A 12,449-nucleotide genomic window follows, 5' to 3' on the forward strand; every position below is an offset into this window, starting at 1 on the left:
GTGCAGGGGTCCCCTCCCCCATGCAAACCCTTTACGAGCACATTAACGCCTTCATATCTGGAGGGGTTTGGCGCATATCTGCACACAATCTGCGCACATTTCCTCCACTTCCCTCCAGCCATTGCCCCTTTAAGATGGTGCCATTGTTTTCATTTTATCTTATGTGTCTGTGTGTACCATGTTAGGAAACACTAGATCAGTATTAAACACACTGCATGTGCACCCTGGCACGCATGCGTGCCCTATTTCCATGCATCTGTTTTACAAATAGATGATTGTCTGTACGCATGAAGATCAAATTGTGTGCACAGACTATATACACACGTGCAGGCACACCTGACTCCTGTTGCCATGCCAACCACTTGCCATTTTCTTGATCCTTTCTACTGCACGAAGACCTGCTCGTGAAGAAACGTGAGCTTTCCACACAGACAGTCATCCCCATTCAAATAAAATGTCTCCATCGATGTGAGATATTTATTTGTAGTTGTTTGTATTTGTCACATTCCTCAGGCTGTGCAATGTGCAGCAGGACAGAATAATAACCAGCCGTGGAGTCTTAAAATGCTTCCGTTAATTTAGATTAGGTTGAAAGTTTAAGGATAAAGTAATTTGACATTTCTAATTTCTGTTTATTACATTGCATTTAGCTGACACTTTTATCCAGAGCAACTTACAATAAGTGCATTCGACCAAGAAGATACAAACTTGAAGAAAACAGAATCATATAAGTACATTAGGTTTCATAGAGCCACACCATGTTAAGTACTCAACTGGCTTTAGATAAGCCAGTCCTTTGTTAGTATAAGTGCTTAGTTAGTATACGAGTGCTTTGTTAGTCATTTTATTGCTCGAAGTGGAGTCGAAAGCGATGAGTTTTTAGTCTGTGCCGGAAGATGTGCAAGCTATTTGCTGCTATGTCTATGGGGAGCTCATTCCACCATTTTGGAGCCAGGATAGCAATCCCACGTGTTTTTGCGGATGGGAACTTGAGTCCCCCTCGCAGTGAGGGTGCAGCGAGCCGTTTGGCTGATCCAGAGCGGAGTGCACGTGCTGGGGTGTATAACCATGTCCTGGATGTAGGAAGGGCCAGAACCATTCACAGCATGGTACGCAAGTACCAGTGTCTTGAAGTGGATTCTAGCAGTTACTGGAAGCCAGTGAAGGGAGCGGAGGAGCGGAGTGGTGTGGGAAAATGTAGGAAGGTTGAAGACCAGACGAGCTGCTGCATTCTGGATGAGCTGCAGAGGTCAGATGGCGCATACAGGTAGACCAGCCAGGAGGGAAATGCAGTAGCGTGAGATGACGAGAGCCTGGACCAGAACCCGCGTCACTTTCTGGGTCAGGAGGGGACGTATCCTCCTGATGTTGTAAAGAGTGTATCTGCAGCAGCGGGTTGTTGCAGCGATTTTTCAGTGAAGTACAGATTTCTTAGGGTCACACCCAGTCAGATTCCTAGCAGTTCAGTCTTGTCAAGGTTGACTTGAGGTGGTGAGCAGACATCCACTGAGAGATGTCAGCTAGACAAGCAGAGATGCGTGCGACAACCTGGGTTTCAGAACGGGGAAAAGACCAAATTAATTGAGTGTCGTCAGCGTAGCAGTGGTATGAAAAACCATGCGGGCTAATGACTGATCCGAGCGAGTTTGTGTACAGAGAGAAGAGGAGGGGACCGAGGACAGAGCCCGGAGGGACCCCTATAGATAATTGACAAGGGTCGGACTCGGACCCTCTCCAAGTTACCCTCTAGGTGCGGTCTTTGAGGTAGGAGGTGAGGAGGGAAAGTGCAGAGCATGAAACTCCAAGTTCTTGGAGAGTGCGAAGGAGGATCTGATGATTCACTGTGTCGAATGCAGCAGACAGGTCCAGAAGGATGATGACAGAGGAGAGGGAGGCTGCTTTAGCAGTGTGCAGTTCCTCAGAGACAGCAAGGAGAGCAGTTACTGTAGAGTGGCCTGCCTTGAAACGGATCAAGAAGGTTCTGGTATAAGAAAAAGATTTGACTTGTCTTACGACATTAAAGCTGGTTATCCTCAATGGTTTTGGGTCATGAATATAATATAATCGGAGGGATGAAACCCTCTTTAATGGTCACATGCAGAGCACACAGCCCACACAAACATTTGGCCTCTGCGTTTAACCCATCCTGGTACTAGGAGCTGTGGGCAGCTATTGCACAGCGTCCGGGGATCGAGGGGGGTGTCCGGTGTGCTCAAGGGCACTACGGCAGGGCAAGAGGTGAACTGGGACCTCTCCAAATAGCAGTTCACACTCCATACTTTAGGTCTGGTCGGGGACTTGAACCGGCGACCCTACAGCTCCCAGTCCAAGCCCCTATTGACTGAGCCACAGTCGTACAAGGGTGGTAATCAGAATACCCTTAAACATCTTATTACAGACACATACATTTCCTAACATTCGGTCTATATGCTGAAAAATGTATTATCTCTTCGATTTACACACGGCATCTATTGCACGTCTGTCCGTCCTGGGACAGACTCTGTTGCTCTCCCTGTGGTTTCTCCCATTTTCCCTTTAAACTGTGGATTTTTCTCTGGAAGTTTTTCCTTGTACGATGTGAGGGTCTAAGGACAGAGGGTGTCGTATTTCTCATACTGATATTCTGAACAATCTGTGCTATTGTATTTGCTGTAAAGTGTCTCTACTGTAGGCTATTTCTATTATATGTACAGCACTTTGGCTCGACCAAAAATCGTTTATAAATGTGCTATATAAATAAAACTTGATTTGAAAAAAATTCACTTCATTAAAATGATATATATTGGATGGGCCTAGTCATCCCTAATAGCAAGTAATGGAAAGCAAAAATAATGTAAACAGCATTCATACTACTAATACAGTTAAAATAGTACAACTTATGCATTATAAAGAATCACCACGATAAAGGGCACATTTTAGGTTATAAATAGCATAATGTTGAACACTTAACATTTTATCAGCATTCAATGGATATCTTAGCTTTTATTGAATTGTTTTACATTCTTTTTTTCTTCATGTTGACATTTATTGTATTTTCATTCTATTCTCTTCTGTCTTTTTGTTTGTTTGCTTGCTCCTGAAGTTGAGGCAAGGTCAGTAAAAGCCCATAGCGTCTTGATCCTCCTGACACATTTCTTATTTTTTCATTATCTGGAATTGATGCAGTCTTGTGTGTGCGGATTATATAATATTTTAGCCGATCTAAGTTGGATATTATATACATTTGACATAATTAGTCATTATATGCAAAGTGGTATTACTTTTAATTATGGTTGCCCCGAACCGTTCTTTATAGCCACCATCAGATCAAAACTGACACGTGTCATATATGTTAGTCATATGTGTCAGTTCTTGGAACCAAGACAGAGGGATATTTGTAAATGTAATTGCCTTATACATAAGACCTTCCTTTTTGATAAAGCTTATAGTTAGGGCTGATTAGATTCAGCCCCTAGTTTTGCTGATATAGGCTGTTTGTCGGGACATCTTACTTCTTCCTTCTCTCTGTCTGTACCTGTGTACTCTCATGTTCCGATTAACCCAGCTTCCCCACATTTCTTTCTTTTGGTGTCTATATACGCTGGGATCCGGAGTCATGGATGATCCTGCGGTCCTGTGTCCTGGATCTTGAGTCGTGGCTGTGGTCCTGGATCATCGGTCCTGGATGGATATCCTCGTGGATTCATCTTCCTATTATACACGCATGCATTTCCAAACATTTGGACTACCTATGTTGCAAATGTATTATCTTTTCAATTTACACACGGCATCTATTGCACGTCTGTCCGTCCTGGGAGAGGGATCCCCCCCTCTGCTCTCCCTGAGGTTTCTCCCATTTTTCCCTTTAAACTGGGTTTTCTTCGGAAGTTTTTCCTTGTACGATGTGAGGGTCTAAGGACAGAGGGTGTCGTATTGTCATACTGATATTCTGTAAACACTGTGAAGACCACTGAGACAAATGTAACATTTGTGATATTGGGCTATATAAATAAACATTGATTGATTGATTGATACAACAGCGGACATTTTCACTCAGTATAGGGCAGGAAAAATATAAATGGAACCCAACATTACTTTGGTTTCAACCCTTAAGAGTCACGAGAGGAAATGCCACCAAGCAGACAGGGACACATGGCACGGCGTGTCAAAATGGCTGCTATGAAGAAGCCTTTTATTATGATATTAACCACGCAGACCAAGATGTTCATATTCATGGGTTAAAAAACTACTTTTCAAAATGTGTACTAAAAAAATTTATTCATTGAAGGTCTTCATCTGTACAATGACCACAAAAAAAAAAATACATACACGGGGTTAAATTATTCTCACTATTACAAACTTGAGTAGATCTTAAGAGGTATTAAAAAAATCAAAATGAGAGCCCGTTTCTGCAGCCTGTAATGGATTATGGTGGCATTGGTGCTCTCATAGGAACGCGGGGCGGGACACCGGGGGGCCTCGGGGGCATCGGGGGTCCTCTCTGGAAGCCAAAAGGAGGACGAGGAGGAAGGCCAGCGCCGTAGCCTGGTGGAGGCATGGGAGGAGGGCCTCTCATCCCTGGAGGCACCGGGTGACCTGGGAGAAGAAGAGGGAGGGTCATAACATGGTAAAATATTCATCTCTGATTATATGCTACTATAGCAGACTAAGGACATAATTCATCATTGTCTGTGGTTAAACACTAGCAAACAATGAATGTGCCTTTCTATGTTTTATCTTCTCACAGTAACAGTTGGACAGGGTCAGTGTGTTACTATGGTCGTATAGCAATCCATAGTCCAGGTATTATTATTAGCCGGTAAATAAACAATACATTGTGTAGTCAATGACAGAAGTTGTTCGTCTCTATTTTTCACAACTTTTGCACTCTCACCAAAGCCAACGGTAACCACAGTTAACAATATTTGTTAGCATCATTAAATGCAGAGGTTTTGCACTATGGTGGATAATGAACAGTTTGACCCATGGGGCAAAACAGTTTTCAAAACCATCATTATAACAGCTTTTAGCCCCTTCCAATCTAGGAAACCAGACAGGACTGAACCGGACTGTTTGGCCTATTGCTCCATGTAGGTATTCTCGAGAAATGCTAATGCTAACAATGTCACACTTGACACGGCACTTCCTTTGGTCCTGAGCAATACACCTTCCAGAATATAGCTGCATCCCCTAGCACATGGATAGTAGGGATGTGCATCTTCACTGGTCTCACGATTCGATTCGATTACGATTATCCTGTCAACGATTCGATTCGGTTCGATATCCCGGTGCATCACGGTGCATCACGATTCATACCAATGCGTTGCATCCTCAATTTTCTATATTACTGCACATGGCTTATTTTTCATCAATGCATACATGCAGTAAATACATATGAACTCTCTTTTTATTAATTAGAAAGTGCTTCAGAAATCAATAACATAAATGTCTTGACATTAATTTATAAACCAAAATAAATGAATTGTATAGGTCTAGCCTCCGTGTGTGAAGTTGTTCCATCCTCAAAAACAAAAAGCTAATGCTTCTGCAGTCTAGCTGCAGCTTCTAGCAACAGTCTTCTGTTAAGAAAGGACACTGAATGTCCTGAATGAGGCATCACATACATGACTTGAGTCTGAACACAGCAGACAACAGGAGTATTTACAACAGCATATACAAACAAAAATAGTGCATGTGGGTGCACACTTACATTCTCTGTCTTACTGTTACATAAATCCCATGAATGTTTGAGATTAAATTAGCTGCATTATATCTCAGTGATTAAGAGAATAATAAAGTTTCTATCGGGTCACTATCAGCCTGTCACTCATTATTTTTCAGGGAGGGGGCGGGGCTTGGAGGAACGGAGGGGAGACGGTGATCGCGGAAGCTTTTTTCCTCCTGCCTTCACAAACTTTACACACGTATATATCGTCTGAAAATTGGTAGAGGACATTCATACTTTGCAATCCAAGACTTAATTAAATCTGACATGATTGTAACGCGATTATTTTTGAAAAACATAAATCCCTGTCACACACTCCGTGTTGCTGCGGCTCAGAGACACAGGGACCCTGTGTCTCTGACACGGAGTGATTGAGAGCGGGTCCTTCTGCTGTCGGTTCTGGACTGGTGTTCTTGTGTTGGTGGATAAAGCAGACTTGTTGCCGTGTTGCTGTGCCGCTGTCACGTCTGTTCCCTGATCTCTGCGTCACCGACCGATTTGATATTAAAGTGACAGAAAAAATGTTATAGTAAAGCCGCGGCCGGAAAATCAGGAAGCAACGTTACTACTCTATAACCGATTATCTTCCGTCACTGCATCGAGACCGAATCGTCCACGTCCGCATCGCAATGCATCGTAGAAACGATTATTTTCAACACCCCTAATGGATAGTATGGAGGACAAGCTGTACTCCGTGTTACTGTAGCAGTGTTGGAAATTAACTTCATGCTCCCTTTTTATTTTAAACGGCCACAATTTTAATCACACTTTTGTGTTACTAACTTTTTTTGGAAAAAAATGTTCCCTAAAACAAAACACAAAAGGTCTCCTATTATACTGTTTTTCATGCTCTAGGAGGGGATTCAGGTGATAAGGTGGGGGGGTGTTACCTTGGTTGGTGATTGGCTAATGGTTACACAACCCAAAACATCACAAAGTGGCCAAAATCTATTCAGCTCATTTTCAGACAGGTTTTTATATAAATGGATCAGGACAAAAAGTGAGTGAATCTTGTTCCTGAAACTTTCAGCATTTCTTTACACAGAGGGGACACATGTTTATAAAAGACATGAAAAAGTGGATTTTGCATAATAGGTGACCTTTAAGAACTGCTTGTGATTCCACCAGATTTAGCACAGATTATTCCAGAAACGTTGTGAACCGATTCAAGCTCGGAGGCATAGCTTATAAAATAGTATCATACCAGTAATACAATCATTTGTACAGCAAACCTCTAACCAATATGAATGATTATCAGGTATTTCTTTCCATCAACACACCTACAGATCAGCGTGAAACTCATGTGTGAAAGGGCCATACACTGTGCCAGCAAGGCAATCCAACTAGTCCACTGCACGCCACAGTGTGTGAGAGCGATCTAACAAAATCTGATCTATATGATATACATTTTCAGGCATGACTAAAGGTGTAATGAATTTCATCTCTTGTCCAATCTATGAGACTCTTTTTATAGAAGGCGTAACACTTTACCACATTTTTCTCATTATAGCCCACTGTTCTTTTCAGTTCAAGACGTGGACTATGGCGAAGGTGTCCTTTAAAAATGGATTGTGATAAGACGACCAAGACAGAAATGTGGTTGATCAATAGCCCACCTGCCTATAACAGCTTAATTGTCATGGTAGTCTTGGCAACGTGGGTATCTGTCAATACTACAAATCATTAATCAATGTTTCCGCTTAACCACCCAGTAGAAGTGAGGTTATCCCCATTTCAGTTGCTCTTTATTGGAGTTTTCTACGCGACAGAGATGTTATTTTTTTTAAAGCTGAAAACACGTTCATTTGATAACAAATATTTGAGGAGTAGCTCCAGTGCTTACCCATGGGATGTCCATATGGCGTTCTGGGTGGCATGCCCATGGGCGGAGGAGGCATGCCGGGTGGTAGCGGGGCCCGGGACTGGTTTGATCCTGGGGGGGCCGGGGGGGGAGGCACCATGCCTGGAGGACCAGGAGGCATGGACATCTGAGGCATACCTACGTTGCAGAAACAGTTGAAGTGTTAATGCTCAATGCTTCCTTTGTCTTTGAAAACACTCGTTAACATGAACAAACTGTTTTAAGGACACAGATCTATTCAATGTTTAAACCAGGCTTTTTACAACCCTTTCAAAGTCTATTTAAAGCATTTTAATTAGGGCTGAGTAATATAAAAAATATATTATTACAATATTTAACCAAAGACCTGGATTTTGTTATAGGGGGACGATGTTGTAGGGCTGGCCATTGATGCTTTTATCAGAAACTCATTACACTGAGAATTTAGACAAATATTATTCAGTAATTTGGACAACATAAACAAGAGGGTAAAGTAAAAAAATATCACTTTACTTTATTGCAGCCTTTAAAAACATAAAAAAATCGAAATCTCACACTATTGATATGATGATGTTAATATATATATATTATTAATATATAACTAAGCTCTACACAACCTTGAAAACACCTGTATAAAGCTCACTTGTTTTTAGCACCTGTGGTAACTGTCAGTATACATTGCCCTATATACATACTTGCAGCCAATGTGTATACTTAATCTTTGACAAACTAGTACCTGGATGCATGCCGCCAGGGAAGGGTGGGGGTCCGGGTGGAAGCCCCCCGCCCTGTTGGCCACCTGCATTCGGAGGCATGTTCATTGAATGGGGGATTGATGGAGGCATCGATCCAGGAGGAGGAACATTAGGGAAACCAGGAGGTGGCATGCCTGCACAGAAACAAGTTGTATTTACAAGTTATTATATTGTACTAATGCACAGTGTCTTTGCTAAATATTATATGGTCCTCTCTAAGTATTTGTTGAATATTTAAAACTGTCATTAAAGAGGCTAATTTGTTAGCTGTTATGATTCACTCTTAATTCCAGACATCACCCAAGATTAAACATATCGATGTAATTATCACTTACCCACACAAGAGACAACTCTTGCATTTCCTACTGGGTTTACTGTATATCTCTGTTGGTAATGAAACCTGTTATCTGCTCTCAGAGCGCTTACAGCGTTTTCACTACTCGATAAATAATCGTTAATTAGAGGCAGCTGCTGTAAATGGAATATGATTGGGTATTGCTAGTTGAAAGCCTAAAGCACTAACCATCGCCTGATGCCCCATGGCTGTAAAATTGTACTAACTAACTGTGGCCACCAAATATCTACATGCATCCCCGTGTGTTACATCAGGTCTCTCCTGGGAATTAGATTGCCTCTCAATGAAATTATAGTGTAACAGTGTTTAACAGAATGAGACCTGAGCAACGACCAATTTCTATTGGAATGTCCTAAATATCCCAACACAGCATCGGTTTGAGATGATCTTTTGTCAGATAGGTTTTTTACATTTCTGCTGCTCACTTAAAAAAGCTCTGCAATGGAAATCACTGTTTCCCCAAATGCATTATCTATAGATGGGATCGTTAGTTTTGAGCCCACCCCGAGGTCTGTGGGGAGCAACAGCTGACAGCAAAAGGCAACATTACAAGGTACCATTGACTCTACATTATGACACTTTAAAGCTATAGACTGTATATGTTTAAACTCTATTCAGGCTTATGTGGGAAGGAGAGTTATAATATTATTGTGATATGTTCAAATGCAATTATGTAAAATGTAGTTTTTGGAGAGAAACTTAAATAAATATAGTTGTTTGATAGAGATGTCTTCAAAGCTAAGAGATAATGGAGGGTGAACTATGACCTGATAACAAAACAATTTTTTTTTGCAGTATGTGAACTATTAAATTGGGAAAACTTGAGTTTAAATGCAAATAAAAAGTACTTTTTTGACCCAATGTAGTGTTAACTTTGTTTGACGTTATATGGGTATGATCAGTTATGGTGCAGGGCCAGGGGTACAAACACCATCTTCCCTGCATGTCAAACTACAATATGTTCTCTATGAGTATATTAAGTTACTATTACTGGGATCTTTCATGATGATTAGTAGTTGTAAACAATGTCAAATTGAAAAGAGGCGAGCCACTGAACACCCTACATGTAACCACAGTATTTTTGTCATACCTGGCATTGGCATCCCACTCCCCATAGCAGTGAGAACCGGCGTTGGGGCACTCGCTGGCGGTGGAGCATCTGCAAACAGCTGATGAGGCCTGTCTGCCTGGGAGAGAGGGTTTTGTGCAGCCAGGAGTCGCTCTGCGGCAGAGCCATGTCGCTCTCCTTTGGAGTCCTTCTTGAAGGCATAGGACACAGTAATGGGCCTGTTACAGAGGTACTGGCCGTTCATGGCTTCAATGGCGGCATCTGATGCGTCGAAGCTCGCAAAATTGATGAAAGCATAACCCTTGGAGTTGCCGGTGTCTGGGTCTCGCATGATCTTCGGCGTTTGGAGGATCACGCCGAAGGCACTGAATGTGTCGTAGAGCAGTTTCTCGTCAATCTCAGGGTCCAGATTACCAATGAAGATGTTGGCACCCACATCCAGGTTTTTGTTGTGCGCAGAAGCCTTATTTACTCTAATGGGTTTGCCATAGAGCTTTATCATATTCATGATTTTGATGGCATAGTCAGCATCTTCTTCACTAAGGAACTCCACAAAGCCATAACCTGAGAAGATAATAAAAAAAAGGTTGCTACATGCATTTTTCTGGATACAAAAAGAAGCACGTTTTTTTCTTGAGTAACAAGAGTTGCACTTAGCGGTTACTCACCTTGATGTTGGCCGGTCACCCTGTCTTTTGGCATGTGCGTGTTGACAACAGGGCCGGCCTGCAGGAAAAGCTCCCATAGTAACGGCTCTGATACTTTCTCATCCAAGCCGCCGACATATACAGTGGCATCTGAAAACATTAATTACAATTTTAAATAAATGTGAGAGGGAAATTAACTGGATGTCCAAAAATGCATTGAACTTTAAATGGATTTCAAAAGGAAACATTCTCAAGATATGCATGTGGCCTTTAAGTCATTTGGAAAATATAATAAAATAATGTTGTGAGATTACAACTGGAGGACATGAGATCAATTTAAAAAAAAAATATATATATATATATATATATATATATATAATACACAATCATTAAAAAATATAATGACGTTTCTTCCAAATATGTTTAATAAGAGCAAAAATGTGTTTGCAAACTTGAATATATATATTTAGGATAATAGAAGTTTCAAAAAAACCATTGAACAGTTAAGCAGAAACTGAAGAAATGCAGTTAAAAAGAAGTCCACCTTGATAAGGCTGCAACGTAGCCAATAATACTCTCAAATACCTCTTTATAACTTTCATAGACAGTTCTAACTGAAGAGAAGACCAATAGGTTTATATCCTAACAGTTTAGTTATATTTTCAGCGTAATTATAATATTAATTTCCACAGAACACATTACTATCCTATCAAAGGTTTCAAAAACATATTTAGAAAAATGTGAAGTCATTTCTTGTTTAGCTACTCAACATGGTGAGCTTGCTAGGCTAACTTTAGCTGTTAGCTAACAGAATGTACCCCTGCTTCTAAATTACTCACAACAGCCGCAGCAATACTTCAAATTAATACATAATCAACACTGCACCAACGTTATCATAACGCATAAAATATGAAATACATTAAGAGTATATTAAACTTCATTGAATGGATAAAGCAGCAGCAAGCTAAGCTAACAAATGAACACTTCCATGTGATGCACCGGCGGATGTTTACCACTAACTATGAGCTAAACCGGCGCTCATACACATGAGGAAAGCAGTATGACATGTAATCCACATGCAGATTCAAAGATGACTTAAAGAAAAGTCTGAAACAGAGTTAATAAAGAGGTATTTACCTTGGTTTCTTTCTGAAATTGGTCCCGCTGCCATGTTGAAAGAGCAACGCCAGGCAAGCGTCCTGAACTGAGGCCCCGCCTCTTCCTGTCTGTGCGGAAGTGAAACAAAATACTTTTTTTTTTAAAGCATTTTTACGCATTCGTTTTTAAAGAATCTTTAACAGTTATTTATTTTTACAACAGTGAGCAATGTTGTGAATGTCAATTGACAGGCCTTGTTGTTGTTTTATCATAATGCTAACCCACTTTGATCAAAGGCAGGGTTCCTACCATTTTTGGCAAATTACTTTTCTATGATTTCTATTCTAATCTATGAAACACATGCAAATTCACAAGGACTGCAAATTAGCTTAAACTAGAAGCCCGTCTTTGATACATCAGTTGCATTACGTCAGTGTTTATCTGCATTTTACTAAACATTAAAGATGTATTAAAGAGGAACCGGGAATTCCTGCAGACATAACATTGAAACAATCTATATTGCCTGTACAATAAGCAATATAATAATAATCCTTATATTTATTATAGCGCTTTATCAAAGACTCTAAAAGCGCTTATCACTTTATAGCCCATTTCCTTCCTAGCCCGTTTAGAGCAAAGGTCCATGTGTGGAGCACACTATGCTTTTGTATGAAACATTCTAAAATGTTTTTGAAAAGCTATTTTCTTTGTGTAAATTATACACATCACATACCAATAAAACATTACTAATAATTACCTTTTTATACTAGTTGTGATTGAAACAAGTAACAAGACCATTTAATACACTTTTGTATGAGCCATTTTATTACATTATATAAATCTAATAAAAGTATAAACATGGAATACAAAATATTCATATAAAATACATACAATAAGAGCCTTCAGAAACACTATCATAAAACAATACTGTATGGAATATGAAACATTAAAAACAAACTTAAACAACACAACATGCATAAA

The 12,449-nt window shown here is 40.4% G+C and overlaps 1 protein-coding gene across 1 annotated transcript; it reads right to left on the minus strand.

Annotated features, from left to right (window-relative positions):
- Positions 1-4,142: 4,142 nt before the first annotated feature.
- sf3b4 (splicing factor 3b, subunit 4) lies at positions 4,143-11,587 on the minus strand. Its single transcript, XM_034094497.1, has 6 exons — positions 11,508-11,587; positions 10,392-10,520; positions 9,745-10,287; positions 8,281-8,433; positions 7,548-7,703; positions 4,143-4,575 (listed from the first exon to the last, which is right to left on the minus strand). Exons 1-6 carry the CDS (start codon positions 11,539-11,541, stop codon positions 4,406-4,408), a joined length of 1,185 nt encoding a protein of 394 aa, XP_033950388.1. The 5' UTR covers positions 11,542-11,587; the 3' UTR covers positions 4,143-4,405.
- Positions 11,588-12,449: the final 862 nt, after the last annotated feature.

This window comes from Pseudochaenichthys georgianus, chromosome 11, assembly GCF_902827115.2.
Source record: "Pseudochaenichthys georgianus chromosome 11, fPseGeo1.2, whole genome shotgun sequence".
Taxonomy (NCBI): domain Eukaryota; kingdom Metazoa; phylum Chordata; class Actinopteri; order Perciformes; family Channichthyidae; genus Pseudochaenichthys; species Pseudochaenichthys georgianus.

What these genes read in the sequence shown, in the direction of transcription:
- sf3b4 (XM_034094497.1), bottom strand. Translation starts at nt 11,541, where the DNA reads ATGGCAGCGGGACCAATTTCAGAAAGAAACCAAG. An exon ending in AATTTCAGAAAGAAACCAAG is followed by an intron (nt 10,521 to 11,507) that starts GTAAATACCTCT and finishes TAATGTTTTCAG; the next exon opens with ATGCCACTGTATATGTCGGC. An exon ending in GAGTGGGATGCCAATGCCAG is followed by an intron (nt 8,434 to 9,744) that starts GTATGACAAAAA and finishes GTTTCTGTGCAG; the next exon opens with GCATGCCACCTCCTGGTTTC.